Source organism: Microtus oregoni, unplaced genomic scaffold, assembly GCF_018167655.1.
Source record: "Microtus oregoni isolate MIOR12 unplaced genomic scaffold, Mior012 000042F_ref0000377, whole genome shotgun sequence".
NCBI classification, from domain to species: domain Eukaryota; kingdom Metazoa; phylum Chordata; class Mammalia; order Rodentia; family Cricetidae; genus Microtus; species Microtus oregoni.
Window position 1 is genome coordinate 21137428 of NW_024543209.1, and position 18642 is coordinate 21156069.

At 47.2% G+C, this 18642-nt stretch overlaps 1 protein-coding gene across 14 annotated transcripts in view; it reads left to right on the forward strand.

Annotated features, from left to right (window-relative positions):
- Positions 1 to 7913: 7913 nt before the first annotated feature.
- Positions 7914 to 18642, forward strand: part of Carmil1 (capping protein regulator and myosin 1 linker 1) — a 262274-nt gene continuing 251545 nt past the window's right edge. For all 14 annotated transcript variants that reach the window (XM_041632696.1, XM_041632697.1, XM_041632703.1 and 11 more), the window contains exons 1-2: positions 7914 to 8653; positions 12499 to 12596. In XM_041632696.1, coding sequence (XP_041488630.1) covers positions 8614 to 8653; positions 12499 to 12596 — 138 coding nt within the window. In that variant the 5' untranslated portion in view covers positions 7914 to 8613. The remainder of the gene's footprint in view (positions 8654 to 12498; positions 12597 to 18642) is intronic.

Below are 18642 nucleotides of genomic sequence, written 5' to 3' on the forward strand. Positions count from 1 at the left end.
ATCTTTGATCCACCCTCCTCCAAACCCCCGGCTTTTGAAGTTTCATTTTGCTCCACAAACTCCCATGCGCCCCGCACTTCTCTGCCCCCTACACTCACACGTTCCCCGGCATCCCTCTGTTCCCTGCTGGCTCGGAAAATCACGATAGAGGCCTCTCCAGAACACCTGCCTGGTTGTACAGTTGTACATCTTCATAACAAGGCCCAGCCATGTAGCTCTGAAGTTCCACACCCACGACCAGGGCCTGCCAAGTAATCTGCAGAGAACAGGTGGCCCTTTGTTGGTCAGTCCTCAGATGTCAACACTGTTGATTGGAAACATTGTTGTCCCTTCATGCAGAGTAAGAGAGAGTTTACTCAGAGCGGAACACAATGGACCGTGGCCTGAGAAAAGAACTTGGGTAGTTTCAGATCCGGCAAGTGGCTACACCAACTCTCACAGTCACAGAACAAACAACAGTCCCAGTTTACTGTTTACCAAATGCTTTGGTGGGGGCAGCTGTAAGGTGGGTAACAGCAAAGAGAAGACATCCTTGCTCTAGAGTTTAGACATTATCTAATGATGTTGTTTGTTTGGGGATTGGTGGGAACTAGCTGTCGCCTGAGAATAGAGTCCAAAGATTTTACTGAATGGTCAAACGAATGTGACGTCAGGTACAGAAAGTAGGTAATAAGTTACTTATTCTGCAATTGCAAGTAGGTAATAAGTGACTGGTAAGGGGTTTAATGAAGGCTCGGGATAAATTTTGCTCTTGACCTACAACATTATAGCTCTCCACATCAAGTTCTAATCATCAGGGTAGGTATGGGCGTTCTTCTGTGGACTTTAGTTCACAAAGGCCCTCGAAGACTCTTCATTCAAAGACAATTAATAACCTAGCAGAGTGGGCCTGGGGATGCAGCCCACATGGTGGAGACAGGAGGATGGGTTTAAGATCATCGCTGGCTACCTAGAGAGTTTGAGGCTAGCTTGTATCACATAAAATCCTGTCTCAAAAACTTAGAGATGGGCTGAGAGATGGCTCAGAGGTTAAGAGCACTGACTGTTCTTCCAGAGGTCCTGAGTTCAATTCCCAGCAACCACATGGTGGCTCACAACCATCTATAATGAGATCTGGTGCCCTCTTCTGGCCTGCAGGGATGCAGGCAGATGCTGTATACACAATTCATAAATAAATTAAAAAAAAAAAAACCCAAAAAACTTAGCAGAGGAGTTCTTCGGTCATCGACCCGAGTTATAAACCTTGTTGCTGGCTTCACACAACTCATTAGTGAAGGAAGTTATTTGGGGCTATATTTGGAAGTAGATTTCTCTGAATCCCTCCCCTTTCCATGTGGTGTCAGAGTTGGAATTTTTAGGGCAGAAGATCTGGTTGCTGAAGCCCCAGCAGGTTACATGGGTCAGGCATCCTGGCAGCCAATGAAAAAGACAGTCATGGGAGAAAAGAGATTTACTCAACATGTTGGAAGAAGGGCAGATGCAGGGGTCCATTGACGAGAGCTCGTCTTCACAGCCCTTGAGCCTGTGCTTAAGCCAAGGAAGAACTGGGGCAGGAGGACAGGAGGTATTGCTGAGCCTGCAGCCCGCTCAGAGCCTACTTGGCTTCATCCCTGTCTCCGCCCTGGATGTGCGGGTATTCCAGAGCAGTCCGTGGTGCTTAAGTCAAGCTGGTTCTCAGGAGGTGATTATATTTGCCCAGTGCAACCTCACCCCGTGATAATTGACCCTGCCAGGGGTGGGGTCTTTTCCTGCCAGGTTTTACTGCTCTTGGAACCCAAAGTGACTGCAGATTTATATTTGTGACTATTTTAGTTACCTTTGTGCTCTGAGAGGGGGTGAGGCAGTTGGGTAGACAGACACAGCTTGAGCGGTTGGTTGCACACCTGTGCAGAATCGCGCGGCGCACTGAGTGCCCTGCGGAGCCAGACAGAACGAAGGCGGAGCTTCCAGGCTCTCGCCCAGTTTTAGTCACCTCACGCTGGTGCTCTTCAACAGAAGTAGTTTCTGGCTAATTTTTAGTTCTATCCATCTCTGTGTGAGTTTGTGCACGTGAGGGCACGTAGCTGCAGCAAGAAGAGGACACCAGGCTGGAAGAGGGTCTCGAGGTTCAAGCAGCTATGAGCTGCCAGACCCGGAACTATTGTCCTCTGGAAAAGCAGCAGATACTCTTAACCACCTAGCCATCGCTCCAGCCCTCAGAAAAGCAGCTCGTAGTGCTCCTCGCACCCTCCCCCTGCCCCATATGGCGTTGCCTCTTTCCCCGTCTGTTTCTGACTAGGTTGTTTTGGGTTCAATCTTTTCAGAGTTCACCTCCAAAGATAGGCAGTTATGAACAGTAGGGTACAGCGTGAGGTGCAGAAAAACTAGATGACCTGTCTGTATCGTCACGTGCCTTACCCCTCAATCCTTCTTACCAGCTTCCGCCTCAGATAATCTGTGTCTCTTGCTCCTGGGATTTTTCTTTTCAGTTTTTAAAGACAGTTTCTTTTCTAGCCTTGTTTAGGCTGGTCCCAAAACAGTTACGTGGCTGAGGGTGTTCGTGAATACCGATCGTGTTGTCTTCACCTCCCTCCAGGAGCTGGGATTGTGGTCCTCTCATCCTGGGGTGGGTTTCTCTTGAGTTCCGCTATTACTGCGGTTTGAATGTGAAATGTCTCCAAAGGTTCATGTGGTTTTGGAAAGTTGTGGGACCTTTAGGGAGTGGGTCCTTGTAGGAGGAAGTAGGTTACTTGGTCTTGAGATTTTATAGCCAGCCCCACTTCCTGTCCATTTTCTGCTTCCTGACTAGGAACACACCTTGACTATCCACTTCACTATCCAAGCCTGCCTCATCAAGAAGGACAGGAACCGTTTGAACTGCAATCTCAAACCAAACCTTTTCCCTTAAGGCGCTTCTTGTCAAGTACTTGATTTTGGCAACAAGAAAAGCCACTGATAGAGAAAACTGGGCTGCAACTAAGTTGGCAGTGCACTTTGCTAGCATGCACAGTGCCCCTGGGTTTGTTCTTCATCGTGGCACACATTGAGCATAATGGTGAATGCCTGCAGTCTCGGAATTTGGGAGTTAGAGTCGGGAAGATCAGCAGTTCAAGATCATTCTTGGGCCTTTTCCCCTGGCTGGTAGCTCAGAGGACACAAGATGCCTGGAATTACTAAAGAGAATATAAACCAGAAGGACTTCTCAGAGTCCCAGTGGTCTTCCTCAAAAAGTACTCCCAAACTGAAAGTCTCCAATAGGTAGGCACAGCCCAGCTGGCCAAACATAGAAAGCTTGCTCCCTATGATGATGAGAACTGTTTAGACCCATGAGCTGCTTCCACACCATAGCTCCCGTATCCCTGGGTTGGTGCTGGCATTGGTGTTATGACCAAGAACTAGGCAGGTAGAGAAACAGTGTCAGGCCAGTGACTTCAGTAGACACTCCACAAGTGTGGCCCAAAGGATCCTCTAAATCCTGGAAGTGCTGAAAATGTTTGAAAAGGACCAGGTCGGAGGCTACAAGCTAACACCTCAGGAACAGAGAAATTTGGATAGGTGTGGAATAATGTTTTTGTACTCTGTGAAGATGTGTTGCTCTCATTAGTTTAATACACACACTAAACAAAAACAAACAAGCAAACTGCCATATATACATACATACATATATATATATATATATATATATATATATATATATATATATATATATATAGTCATTGATTCTCACTATCCTAGGCAAGACCAGAAATAAGTCCAGGGCCTCCTGTTAGCTTGCTGATCCTTCCATTTCTACTTGTTACTGTGGGTTTAATCACGAAATAGTATTGGTCTAATTTTAAGTTATCATAAAGTATTAAGTATTTTTGGTGAGTAGTTTTTATTCAGATTGTATTTTCTCATCATAATGATATGCAAAATGTGATACAGTGACACAAATGCTCACGTAGAATTTAAAATAAAAGTGCACATGTTAAGCTAGGTGTGGTGGCACATACCTCCTTTAATCCCAGCACACAGAAGGCAGAGGCAGGCGGATCTCTGTGAGTTTGAGGCCAGCCTGGTCTACAAGAGCCAGGACAGCCAGAGCCTGTCTTCAAAAACCAAAAGAAGAAAAACAAAAGCACACATCATTTCCCAAGTTATCTTTGTCATCCAATGTTTGCTGAATTCAGTGCACTGTGTTAACATCTTGAAGTGAGGTGTGGGTGATGCTCAGTGCTTAAACCCTTGTCCAGTGTGCAAAGTTCTGGGTTCAGTGTAGAGCGCAGTAAGGGAAAAAGGGGAGAGAGTGCTGAGTGTGGCAGTGCACTTCTATAATGTTGCCTCTTTGGAGGCTTCCAAGGGTCCTGAGTTCAATTCCCAGCAACCACATGGTCACTCATAACCATCTGTAATGAGATCTGGTGACCTCTTGAGGAAGAGACCTGGTCAGTAGTTCTTATCAATGTAGACCATGAAACCCAATATGCACAAGTTCAGCAGAACCACCATATACGGGCTGCCCATGCGTGCTTCAGCGTTGCCAGGGCATAAATTTTATTTTTATTCAATTTTTTGGCTACATAATGAGTTCCAGGGTTTTCTGGCTACAGAGTAAGACTCTGTCTCAGAAAAAAATAAAATAAACAAAAACAAACAAACAAAAGAAACTGAAGTAGGGACTATAGTTGGGCTTAGATTGTAATGTGCTTGCCTAAAACACAGAAGTCTTGAGTTCTAGCCCCAACATCACTTAGCCAGACAGGATGGTGTATGCTATACTCTGAGCACTCAGGAAGTAAAGATAGGAAGATCAAGAGTTCAAGGTCACCCATGGCTACGCAGTAAGTTTGACACCAGACTGGGCTACTTGTGACATTGTCTCGAAACACCCAAAGAGCTGGAGAGTGACTTACAAATTAAGAGTACTAGTTGCTCTTAAGAGGACTGCAGTTAGCTGGACAGTGTTGGCACATGCCTTTAATCCTAGCACTCGGGAGGCAGGCAGAGCTCTGTGAGTTCGAGACCAGCCTGGTATACAAGAGCTAGTTCTAGGACAGGCTCCAAAACCACAGAGAAACCCTGTCTCAAAAAACCATATATAAAAAAAGAGGAAGGCAGCTCATATACCAGTACCCACATGGCAGCTTAGAGCCCTCCACCACTTCAGCACCAGTGGTCTCTTAACACCCTTTTGTGGTCTCTTCAGGACTCGCACACACCTGGCACACTGATATACACGCAGGAAACATAATATACATAAAATAAAATTTAGAAAAATCCAAAATTTAAAAACCACAAAATATATCCATAAGACCAAGAAGTGCAAGAGTCCTGGATTCTAGGATTGCCACTCACCCTTCCTTTAGCCTTGCACATCTCCAGACCAAAGGACAAAGATCTTTGTACTTATTTTCACACGTTTCTCATTGTGTGGAGCCTTCAGGGCCATTTTTGAAACTTTATTGGTTTATCCGGAAAAGCCCTGTTAAACCATGTGCATTTGAAAGACTGTTTTGAGTAGTAATTCCCACTTACTGCAGGGGAAAAAATAGTCAATATATGAAGACTATCTATAGTTTAGACACATTGACAACTTTATTCATTTTTGTTTTTTTTAAAAAACACTTATTTATTTATTATGCATACAATATTCTGTCTGTGTGTATGCCTGCAGGCCAGAGGAGGGCACCAGACCTCATTACAGATGGTTGTGAGCTACCATGTGGTTGCTGGGAATTGAACTCAGAACCTTTGGAAGAGCAGGCAATGCTCTTAACCTGAGCCATCTCTCCAGCCCCCATTGCCAACTTTATTAATAAGGACGTGAAGGAATGAGGTAGAAAGCGTAAGTCAACAAGAGTTTATTGAACACCTGCCTTGCCCAGGTTGTTGAGGCCGAGGTATGTAGCCAAGCGGTGGAGGCTCCTCTGGCAGTGTGCAAGAGGCTTTGGGTTCAATTGCCAATAACACAGTTGCTTCCTACATTCCCTGCCTTCAAATTGCCTCCTGCTAGTCAGGAAGTAACTATCACCTACCCCCACCCCAATCCAGGATTCAAGGATAAAATAGTAAAACCGGACAAAGGCACAAGAATGAAGGAAGGCCCTTGTCTGTTTGGGTTTCTGAGTGTGCTTTAGCCTTAGGAATCCCAGAGACCTGAAAGGCCTGTAGAAGCTTTATCAAGAAGGTACACAGTGATGGGTTTGCACACGGCAGGAAGCAGATAACCTAGGAGAGTCTTGGAAAGAGTGGAGACTGGGGGGCTGGGAGATAACTCAGCTGGAAAGGGCCTTTGTCAGAAACCCCGAGTTTGATCTGTGTGGAACCCACCTAGAGGGATCAAACTGATCCCCACAAGCTGTCCTCTGACCTCTACAACCCTCCACCCCCACGGGCCCTTTATGTGTATCCACAGTAATAGTAAATTATCAAAGAATGGAGTCTTGCGGTCTGAGTCGGGGTGGGGGTGGGGTGAACCAGGTGGGAAGGGCCATCACCAGGGACTCTGTTTAGAGGCACTCTCCCATAACAACAGTCAAGGTTTTTATCAGAACAGTGCTTAACTGCTTGCAAGAAATCTTTTGATGGTTGATGTTCCTTCACAGAAAGAGGGGGTTGGGAGAGTCAATGGGGCCTCATCTGAGATTTCAGCTGCTCCCTTCTACACCTCTGAGCCCCTGCTATGTAATTTGATTCTAATTGCCTGTGGCCTTATGGTCTTAGAGGTGCTAGCTAGGGTTTATGAAAAAAAATAAACTCCTAACTGAAAGGGGCACTCCATTTGCACAGCTGTAGGGAAATCTTCATCCATGCAAGGGTATGCGGCTGCTTTGGGGTCACCCACACTCCCATAAGTAACCCCTCACCCATGTTCTGTGTAAGTCCAGTAACCTCGTTGGTAATCCAAGATGGACTACGGTGCAATTGAACTCTGTAGTTGGAGAACTATAAGGAGGCTGTTTACCATCTTCTCAAGGAAAGAGTTCCACCAACAGCACTCCAGAGGAAATGTTGTTGGAACAGAAACGGAAGATTATTCTTAGGGAAGCAAGGCCCATAGCGGCCTTTAAAACTAGACTACCAACTCATCGGGATAGCTCACACTAGGAGTCTCAGTACCCGGGAGGCTGAGGCTGAACTGCCATCCAGGCCACCAGACAGACACTTTTAAAAAACCAAAAAACTAAACACAGGCCTTTGAACTCAGCACTCTGCGAGGTAGACGGGATCTTTTAGTTGGAGGTCAGCTTGGCCTGCGTAGCAAGTTCCAGGGCAGCCAGGGCTACATAGCTGAGACCTTGTCTCAAAAACCGACCAACCAATAAATACAACAATAACCAAAATTAAGCGGCCAAACGCCGGGTATTCCCTTTCTTTTCCTCCCTCCGTCGTTCCTGCCCTTTAAAAGTCGGAACCTGATTGGTCAGCCAGGGACATTCCCAGCTGCGGGTGATGGAAGTGCACACAAGTACTCCAGAATCCGAAGGCACGTGGATGGGTTGGGTCAAGTAGAATGAGATTTAGCAGCCGGAATATTCGGCTTGTGTGAACTGCATCTGGCCCTCCGACGTACTCCAAAGCTTAAGGAGACAGGGTCGCCATCAAAAAGCATTTTCCAAAGAGGCCTCTGTCTTTTCATCTTACGGTTGTCTATTGATTGCGTGTAGCTCTCAATCACCATAAACAGGGAATTCATAACGCGGATGCGGGGACACCGCGCTCAGTGGGCCTGAGATCCAGAAGTGCACGAAAAGGTCCCAGAAAACACCAGCTTCCGCGCAGGGGTCTCTGCAGCACCCACCGGGTTCTGCAGCTCCGAGCCGCAGGGTCCATTGGCTAGCCGAGATTTGGGGACCGGCCCCCAGCTCAGCCTGGACCCTCGTCGCCGGCAGCCAGCAGATGGCTCTCGGGCTCTCTCTACAGCTCAGTCGACCCCTCTCCAGAGACGCAAGCGCCTGCGGCACCGGAGCGAGGCTGCGAGGAGGGGCGCGGAGGCCGGCGCCGCCGCAGCCGTCAGGGAAGCAGCCACCGCAGCCGAGCGTCGCATCGGTCCCCGGGCTGTGCCCCGCGCCGGGCACTGTGCGCCCAGGCCCGGAGGCCGGCCGGGGACCCGTGCGGAGGCCGCTCTCGCGAGGCGGGGAGGAGACGCAGGGGGACCAGGAGGAGGAGCAGGAGCTGGTGAAGGAGAGGAGGAGGAGCGGGAGAAGGGGAAGGAGGAGAGCAGGGCCGGCCCGCCCCTGCCCAGCCCAGCCCCGCTGGAGGCCGAGACCAGCCGGGTTGCCCAACCCTCGCCTTCCGCTTCACCTACGCCCAAGGTGCGGCGCTGAGGCCCGGCTGCGCGGCGCCCGCGCCAGAAGGAGCCGGTGCTGCAGCCGCCTTGCATTCGGCCCCCGGAGCTGCGAGCCGAGAGGGCGGCATGTAGCGGCGGCCGCAGAGCCAGCTCGGATTTGTAACTCTTAGGAATTTTTTTTTTTCTTTTTTTCTTTTGGTACTGCGGGCGCGCGGCAACCTTGGATCAACGCCCCGCTGCTCCGGCCCATTCTTCCCTTGCAAGCTGCGGCTCCCTCGCGGAAACATTAAAGGGTTTGGGGAAGGGCGCGGGGCCGAGAGTCAGAGTGGGATCCGGGATCTCCCCGCGCCCAGTGGGCAACCATGACCGACGATAGCTCCGATGTCCCCCGGGAGTTGATGGGTAAGCCTGGCGCGGTGGCCGACTGGTCATCTTCCTCTGTGCACACCTCTTCTCCGCCTCCCTTTCCATCTCCGTCCTCCCGCAGAGTCCCCGTGCTCTGGAGCGCTAGTGGTGTGGGGCAGGATGGCTGGGGGGGCGCCTAGAAGTTTGCTGGCCTGATGGCCGCAGAGCTGGGTGCAGAGAAAGGAAGGCGTGGGGAGGCATCCGGAGCCCTGGAGGGCTCCGGGCGGGTCTCCCTGCCCTGCTCCACCAGGTGGGTCAGGTTGGCAGAACGTGGAGCTGGTGAGGCGTCCCTTCCAGCGGCCAGCCCCATTGCCCCTAACTCGGGAAAGTCCGGGAAAGCCCAGCAGGAGGATACCTGGCGACAGCATTGTAGGTCCCCTCGGGCTCGTGCCAGGCACCCTTCAGGAAATTCCCGTCTGGGGCTGCCCCTCTCACCGACTGCCTCAGGGATGGAGGCGCCGGCCCAGCGTCAGGACCGGGTCTGGTAAGGCGTGGCTTTGGGGATTGAGCTGGAAGCAAGAGTGTTACCCGACTGACGTCTGCTAGGACCAGGAAATGGAGGGTTAATGATAAAAGCCTCATTTTAATAATGATTTACCTACTGACTACCCCCAGTCTCTTTGGGAACACGTACGTGGTACTCTGTGCCAGGTGACTGGTTGCTCGAGGCCCTCCTGATTGGCAGAGGGCTGGTGTGTGTGAAGGGGGGGGTGTCCTCTTTTGGAGCGAAAAGTGGGGAGAACATTGTCTGGGATTGAAGTCTTGGGGCTTTTGTTTTATCAGGGAAGGTTAAATGGCAGATGACAAATGGCCTAGGAGCACTGGGAACCAGCGCTCACGCTCGCGAGGACTACGTTGACTTGCGTTAGGGTGAACTTATCAGCATGGGCATGCTTTAAACCTCAGTGACCCGTATTCTCCGAGGTACCATGCTGGGAACACTCTCAGTGCCTTGATGTTTCCTGGGTGCATACCTGGGGGGAAAGTTCTCACTGCTGGTCCACCTCAGTCTGGAATTTGCCCCTCTGCTCCACACTGCAGCGTTTGTACTTGAGAGGACTTGGTGTCCCCTCGCAAAACTGCTCACTCTGAGGGTGAAACTTGGCGGGAAGAAGCTGTTGCAGGATTTTTATGGAGCTTTGCTTTTGTTGAATTAAAACACGCCACCACCCCAGGAAAAAAAAAGGCGAGTGAGGGGTGCTTGCCCACCCCCTCTTTTGTTCCAGGCCCTCTCCTCAATCCCAGGAGTCAGTTCTGAGACTTAAGTGAGTGGCCCATCCTGTTCTGGGTGTTTCCAACACTCTGCCCGAGCAAGAATCTAACGCTGGGGTCTCCAAAGATGCCTCCAAAGGCGGTGAAGTTGTGTGGCATTGTCCTGGGACCCAACGTTCAGATAGTTTAGACTCAAGGGGTAAAGTGTCAGTGGTTTTCAGTACCTCCGTGTGCTTAAAAGTTGAATTTGACTCTTCTTTTGAATGGAATTTTTGTGTTTCTTTCAGTATTGTGTGATTTTGGAAGGACAGTGGCTGGCAGGATCCTTCTTATTTAGGCTATGGTGGGAAAATGCACCTGCTGCTGCTTCTGGGGTTAGGAGCTCACAAGAGTTCTGAACAGTTCAAAATGGCAGAGTGCAAAGGCCTCACTGTGTTCTCCTAAATGTCTCTTTGAAGGCGTGTAAGCTATGTATCTTTCTGACTAAGATGATTTTTTTTTTGAAAGAAAGTTGGTGGGTGCCAACTCCCCATGTAGCTGAGTCTGGCCTTAAACTGTTCTCACTCCTACCTCTGTCTCCCTCCTGCTTCTGTCTCCCTCCTGCCTCTGTCTCCCTCCTGCCTCTGTCTCCTGAATGATGTTTATGGGAGTGAGCCACCTCTTGACTTTTGTCCAGCAACTTAAAAGCAGAAAACAAGCGGTGTGTGGGGGAGGGAGAGGGGGTACAGTGGCCCAAGCTGTTAACCCTAGTACTGCGGAGGCAGAAGCAGGTGGATCTCTGTGAACTTGAGGCAAGCTTGGTCTATACAGTGAGTTCCAGGTCAGTCAAGACTACATAGGAGACTCTGTCAAAACAACAACAAAAAAAGCAGAGAGCAAGAATACCTGTCACATGTCACTCATCACCACCAGAGACACTGCGCTTAGCTTTTGGATTGTGACTTCTGTCTCCCTTCCTGTGTACATAGTGAATTTCAGTGGCCCACTTCCCACAGCCTGGTGGGCTGGGCTAGGGTCGTTCATGCTGCTTTTGGTTCTGATGAAATAGCTGGACAGAACTCCCAGTGCTCAACCTCCCTGTATCTCCATGTACTCTGTCCTAATTCTGTGTCTTTGCTGTTCCTTGGGCTTCACTTTCTCTGTTTTCAGCCTTCTCTCACCTTTTCTCTACCTGCTGTGTAGTTGCTGCCTAAACTAATATACTTTAGTCTGTATATACTAAAACGTCTATCTTGTAAAGAGTAAAATTCTAGACCTTAGTGAACCGTATTGGACACACCAGTGTGGAAGCCAGAGGTCCATTTCCTGCCTCTTCAGCTCAAGATTCTCTTGTCCCAAACCTTCACTTCCTGCCTTATCTGTGAGAAGGTGTGATTCACTTAGTGCTACCTCTAGGGGTTTTCTTTAGATGGTAAACTACCATAGACAGTGAGGAGATAGTAGGGCTGTTCATATTTACTGAATCCCCAAATATGGTTAGAATGCAGAATAGAGAGCTTTATCAACCTAAAAGAGGGGGCTGGGATTTGAAGGATAAGTAGGATATTATCAGGAATATAGGGCAAAGACATCCTAGAAAAAAGAATTCATGGAAAATCCTGCATTTATGAACATCTGGAGACATGGACCTTCGTGTATGTCCTGAGAAGTGAAGATGGGAATGTGAGACTCCCACACTGCAATCATTGGTTCTTCCCCGATTGACCATACCTCCGACCAGGAGAGGCCCCTGTGGTTAGGAGGGCCATGGGCCGACTTAGGGAGCGACGGATGCCAAGGGTCTTGGTGCAATCATCTTTGGGGCTCATGGTCTGAGTAGCAGGTGGATTTTGGGAAACCTGATGCCTAAGTCACTCAGAGTGTTCAGCTTTCACAGTGACCAGTGAAGATGACACTGGGTTCTATTTGGGAATGTTCAGATCAGACAGCTCATGAGAGTCACAGGAAGACATATTCTCCTAAACTTTCAAATCTTTCCTCCTAATTTCTCCTTTGACATCCATGTGCTATTGTGTGTTGATGACTGGGGAGAGCCCTTTTCTGACTAAACCGTTTGGTGAAGTCTCAATCTGGTTCTTTGACTGGACATTTCCAGCTCCCAGAAGTTTCCAGATTCATCCCAATGACATACAAATGTGGAGATTTCTCAAAAAAAATTTTTTTTGAGGAGAGCGCATCTTGTTTTATCACAAAGGCTTATGTTGGATTACTAGACTGAAGTGATTCTCCTGCCTCATCTCCCAAGGAGTTGGTTGAGACTACAGGCAGGGACCGTCAAGCCCAATGAAGGCAGGAGTGGGGATTGGTCTCAGGGCTTTGGTCATCGTAAGCAAGTGTTCTACCACTGAGCTACAGCATAGCCCACTGCTGTCAAGACTTTACTATCCAGAACTGGAGACATGGCTCAGCCGTTAAGAGTACTTGCCTTTCAGAGGACTTGCATTTGGTTCCCAGACTCAAACAAAAACCTCTTGAAGGCTGACAACTCTCAGACCTGTTAATCTAGCAGAAAGAAAGAAGAGGACCAGCAATAAAAAGAGCTAACCTCACTCCTGCCAACGCCTGCTCTGCGCTAGTGCCCCTTTTTCTTGCTAAAGAAGGGAAATAATGAAACCTTTCCTTTCTTCCAGAAAGCATAAAGGATGTGATTGGCAGGAAGATCAAAATCTCAGTGAAGAAGAAGGTGAAGTTGGAAGTGAAGGGAGACAGAGTGGAGAACAAAGTGCTGGTGAGTGACCGGGAGACACTTGGGTACAGAAGTGTCTGCTCCCCTCTTCCCTCTCCATTTGGGTGCAGAAGAGTGTCTGCACCTCTCTTCCCCTCCACTGGTTTTCATGTAGCCTTCTTGCTAGTGCTTGATTTTTTTTCTTCAAAACTCCGATCGCCAATTTCTTTTTTTTTTAAATTTATTTATTTATTAAAGATTTCTGCCTCCTCCCCTCCACCGCCTCCCATATCCCTCCCCCTCCCCCAATCAAGTCCCCCTCCCTCATTAGCCCAAAGAACTGTCTGGGTTCCCTGCCTTGTGGGAGGTCCAAGGACCTCCCACCTCCTTTTAGGTCTAGTAAGGTGAGCATCCAAACTCGATGGCCAATTTCTTGGATTCACTGGACTTTTTCCCGTTGCAAACTGGAACTTTCAGAAGGGCTACTCATGTGACTTGTTTGCCTAGTCTTCTGGGGGATTTTAAGACATTCTTGTCTCATTGGTTTAACCAAAGTTCTCAAGTGTTCCATGTATTAACCCCCCTGAGGGCCCAAAGAGTGTGAGCGGTGCACCTGTTGCCATCCCTGGCGATCTGGTGTTCTAGAGGAATCACTAGTTTCTAGGCGCAGTGTCTTTGTGCTGTGATTGAAATTGGTGTTCTATTCTTTTTGGCCTAGGTTTTTAGAGGCCACCAGTGTCTGACTAGGACCAAGAGGTGCGAAGTAATTTGTGGTATTTCGCCCCTTTTCTTGTATCACAAGTCTAAATTTGAGCACAGGTGAGAAATTGCCTGCTGTGGCTCACACCTATAATCCCAGCACATGGGAAGCTGTGACAGGTGTATTGTCTGGAGTTTGTGGCCATCCAGGGATGTGAGCCATCATCTCCAAAGAAAGAGAGAAGAGAGAGAGAGGGAGAGAGAGAGAGAGAGAGAGAGAGAGAACAGGAGCTGGAAAGATGGCTCAGTGGTTAAGAGCACTTGTTGCTCTTAGAGAACCTGGTTACCAACATGTTAGCTTACAACCATCTGTAACTCCAGTTCCAGGAACACTGGCACTCTCTTCTGGCTTCTGCAGGCACCAGGCATGTACATGGTGCGTGTGCATACACACACACACACACACACACACACATTCAGGCACAACACTCCCATACATACAATAAAATAGAATAAATCTAAACAAATTAAAAATAATAAAGCCAGTACAAGTGGAGAGATTTATTTTATTTTAGTTTTTGGCTTTTTGAGACAGATTTTCTCTGTGTATCCCTGGCTGTCCTGGAACTTGCTTTATAGATCAAGCTGGCCTTGAACTCAGAAATCTGCCTGTCTCTGTCACCCGAGTGCTGAGATTAAAGGCCTGCACTGCTGTTACCACCACCCTGCCTTGTTTTTTTCCTCCCTCCCTCCCTCCCTTCCTCCCCCTTCCTTCCTTCCTTCCTTCCTTCCTTCCTTCCTTCCTTTCTCTTTCTTTTTGAGAGAGTCTCACTGTTGTAGCCTGGCTGGCCTCTACCTTGCAGCGCCCCCCATCCCTCAGGTTTCTGAGCACTTGGATTACAGGCATGCATTGTCACATCCAGCCTAACAGAATGTTTTCCAACATTTTGCCATGGGAAATTTCAAACATGCAAAATTAGAGCAGCATGTTATATCGAATCCTGTGTTTGTCATTTAGCTCTAATAACTTAGTGTTTTGTCAGTATTGCTAATTTAGCTATCACCCCCTATACTACAGATTTCCCCCCCTCAATTATTTTAGAACAAATCTGGAGCAGATGGCATTGAAAGAGAATATTTCCAATATTCTATTTCTTCAGCAGAAATTGGCTGTAGAATTGTAGTGTCATTCTGATTATACCTGTTTTAAGAATCTTATAAGATTCTCAGGATATGCGATTGTCTCATGTGGCTATGAGGATTGTGCTGTTGATATGACTTCTGGTTCTGTTACACGCATCTGATGGCTGTAGCATCAGGATGGGAAAGCATTGGTGACCTTAGCCTTGTTCTGAAATGCGCTCCTGTAGATGCAAGATTCAGGTTATTAATAGTGAAAATGATTGATGCACTGCTTGATTTTACTTAGCTTTAAATAGTCGGCTTTTTTAAGTTGTGTTTTCCTAAAGACTATTCAGCCACTTTTGTATTACCTTTTGGAAATAGTAGTGCAAAGAGAAGAAATGTTGCTATCATGTGTTCTTTTATATGTTCAAAGTAGCTTTAGTTTTGGATTCCTTCCCTCCAGTCCTTCCTGTGGGAGGAGTCAAACCCATCTACAATTGAGCTACATAAAGCCCGGTGTGTACTTTTGTTGAGCCCTGGGCCTTACATGTGCTGGACAAATGCTTTTCCACTGAGCTATACCCCCGGTTCCCATGTGAAGCTTCATTTCTGGAGAATACAATATAAACATCAAGTCCTGTTCATTCCAGCAGCCTGAAGAATGACATTTGGTATCATTTGGTGTTTATGTTCTTCATTACACTAGGCAAGCTGTGCCATGGCTCAAATTTATTGGTAACATCTCAAAGACAGAATCGTGCCCACTATAATAAAATTGGTGCCATTTTCGAATGTCTGTGACGATGATGGAGGCTTTGCACAAATGAGTGGCAGAGTGCTTGGCTTGCGTGTGTAGGCTGTGCGTGCAGTTCCCAGCACTGGAGAAAGGAGTGAACATGAGTGATGTGGCTACCTCATCTGAGAGCTCCTGAGAGTTTTAATCAATTTACAGATGGATTTGAATTTAATCATTTATCTTCCTGAATCTGGAACCATTGTGATTTTTAGATGCTTGGCCTGAACTTTTGGCTCTTATTTAATTAAGGTCTGGCTTCTTTTGACAGGCTTTAAGTTTGAATAAGACGATCCAAGCAGTAACCTTCACATTTTGGCTTTTGGAGTTTTCAACACAGAGAAAATTGAGCTAATTATCACCCCCCCCCCAAAAAAACAGGTTATTAATGAGTTTATTTCTTCACATGTACTCTTTTGAGTGTGTGTGGTGCTTGCATGTGAGTGTGTGAGTGTCCCCATGAGGAAATTGGAAGGAAGACATTGGGTGTCTCCCTCTATTGCTTTCTAACTTGTGACAGGGTCTTTCACAGAATCAGAATTTCCTTTTCTGCCAGGCTGGTTGACTAGCTAGCTCTCAGGATGCCATTGCCTTTGTCTTCCATCACTAAGGTTACAGCCATGCCTGGCTTTTTATGTGAATGTTGGGGATTTGAACTTAGGTCCTCATGTTTGCAAAGCAAGTACTTTTACCCACTGAGCCATCTCCCCAGCCCCATGTAGCCCAGTCTGTCCTTAACTCTCAGAAATCCTCCTGCCTCAGCCTTCTGAGTGCTGAGATGACAGGTATGAGCTACCATAGCTGCCTGGGAGTGTCCTGTTTCCCATTTATCTTGGGTAGCGGTTTGTCTTCTCTTTCTTCTCATGAGCAGAGTGGCTCATGCTCTGGAATCCTGAGCGAGTGCTAGGTGCTATGCTGAGTTCTCGGAGCGTTACATCTTCCGGTCCTACCACGATCCTGCCAAGTAGGGATACTTTGTATTTCTGATTTTCAGATGAGAAGGTTGAGATGTGGAGAGACCGAAGTGATTGGCTTCGGGTCATCCAGTGAGTTAATGGCAGAACAGGGGTTTGGACCCAGACCTTCTGAACACAGGTGTTTTCTTTGCTTCTGTTCAACATAATAGAAAATAGCTTTGCTTGTTTGGTGGCTGCTAACTTCACTGGCAGGAAAAATTGGGGGTTTTGATTTGGTTCACCCAGCTGAGCGCCAGGTATATGGCTTGACAAGTTGAGTGTAGACTCTCTATAGGATCCCAGCCATCAGTCTGGTATGGAAACACCTATACTATATACTATACACTCTATACTGCATACTACATTACACACTATATACTGTATATTGTATACTAACAGTAACCAGACTGTGGGTTTGGCATGTCCTCTGTAGGAATAATGGGGGTGGAGGGAGTACAAGGAAGGGGTAGGAAGGAACAGAAGGGGTAGGGAGGCCTTCAGAAAGAGGTCAAACCTAAGGTGGTGATCAACTAGATGAGAGGAGTCAGCCTTGGGAAGAGTGGAGAGCAGTCTCAGGGCCTGGAAGCCAGAGTGAACCTAGAGAAAGAAACCTGTCAGGTGGTGAATTCCTTGAAGCTCTCCTATCAAGAAAGTCAGGACTGGTCAGACAAGTCTCTTTTCACCATGTGATTGATTCCCCCCCTCCCACCTGTTTTTGATGACCCTCACTTTATTCTCTAGGCAGCAGGTGGGCTCTGAGGAAAGGGTTTAGCAACTTTAGATCAATGTTAGTCAATTGCTTTCTTGAATAAAGCAGATATTGTAACAGTAGCCATTCCTATGCCTTGCTTTGCAGATTAAGTGCATATGTTTAAATACTGGTTAGCATTATGAAAGGCATACCGTGAACACCTAATATCTTGTCATTGTACTGCACTAACTAAGGGGACTGGCATTCTCTTTTGTCAGTGACCAGAATCTAAGTTCCTGGTACTTCTACTGAGGGGCTTAGATTAGCTTGTAAGGCTAAGATAGTTTATTCATAGTTGGTGGCACCTTATTAGCATACTAGAAGGCAATAGACTATGATGTTTTAGGGAGAAAGTAATTCTGCGCTTATATAAATTTGGAAATCAAATGTTAACAATAAATGGGTCTCAGTTTTGGATTTTCAGAGATATTAATACACTTCTTTCTTAAATTTTATTTTTAAATTATTGTTGTTGTTATCTTTTAATGTTAATGTGTATGAGTGTTTTGCCTGCACATATGTATGTGTACCGTGTGCATGGCTGGTTCCCCAAGAGGTTAGAAGAGGACATTGGGTCCCCAGGATCGGGAGCTGGAGACCATGGTGAGCAGCCATGTGAGTGATGCGAATCAAGCGTGGGTCTTTGAGGAGCAGCCAGTGCTCTTCATGACTGAGCCATCTGGTCAGCCCCAGGGACATTCGTACACCTCAGTGCATTGGAAACCTTAAAAAATGAAGTAGGTTGGGTTCCAGACGTGGTCAGAGAACCTAGTGCTACAAAGTGGGGAACTGAGATGGGATAGACCAGAGCTCTGGAAGTCTAAAGACTAGAATGGTCAAGAGTTCACTCCAAGTCCTCTTCTAGAGGACGGTCCTTCAGCCCACATCGTCCTAGTGGGAACTAGGTCTCTGAGGTCATGATGGAGAGCCCGCTCCTCTGTTTCTGAGATGCCTCTTTCTTTCGTCTTTAGGAGATGTTTTCTCACCAGTGACCCTGTATGTCTTAGACTCTTGTTCAAACATTTGCTAACTGAATTAAAATTTTTACTTTTACATAGTTTTAGATTTATATAGTTAAAACAAATCATATAGTGGTTCCTTTACCTCCTGACCAGCTTCCCCTGTCTTGCAAAATTGTGTAATCTCACAAGTGAGGTCCTGATATTGAGTAGCTGTGTGCACTGCAAATATCCTTCTATAGGTACCCCTCATGGTAGCTCAGGTTACCCTCCAACTTGCTGTATAGCAGAGGGGCTGGCCTCGAACACATGATTCTCCTGCTTCCTTCCATCTTACCAGTGCTATGGCCTTTAATCTATTCTTTCTATTGTGCTGTCATTTCAAGAACGTTAGATTTTGGGGCATCATAGCTCAGGTCTGTACAGAATGTTAGATTGCTGAGCATGGTAGCTCAGGTCTGTGCAGAAAGAATGTTAGATTGCTGGGCATGGTAGCTCAGGTCTGTGCAGAAAGACTGTTAGATTTTGGGCATGGTAGCTCAGGTCTGTACAGAATGTTACATTGCTGGGCATGGTAGCTCAGGTCTGTACTCCTAATGCTTAGGCAGGTGAAAGAGGTCACCTAGAGCTTATGACCAGTCAGTCCCAGGATGGAATGAAGTCCTAAGAGAACTTTACAGATATAGTCATGGACTATGAGCCATTTGGAATCAGCTTTTCTTACACAGCTCACATTAAGTTTCTCATATCAGTTGTACCCTTTCCATGACAATGTGTGTTTCATAGTTTTTTTATTTGCAATGAATGAACTCCGGGGTTATTCCCA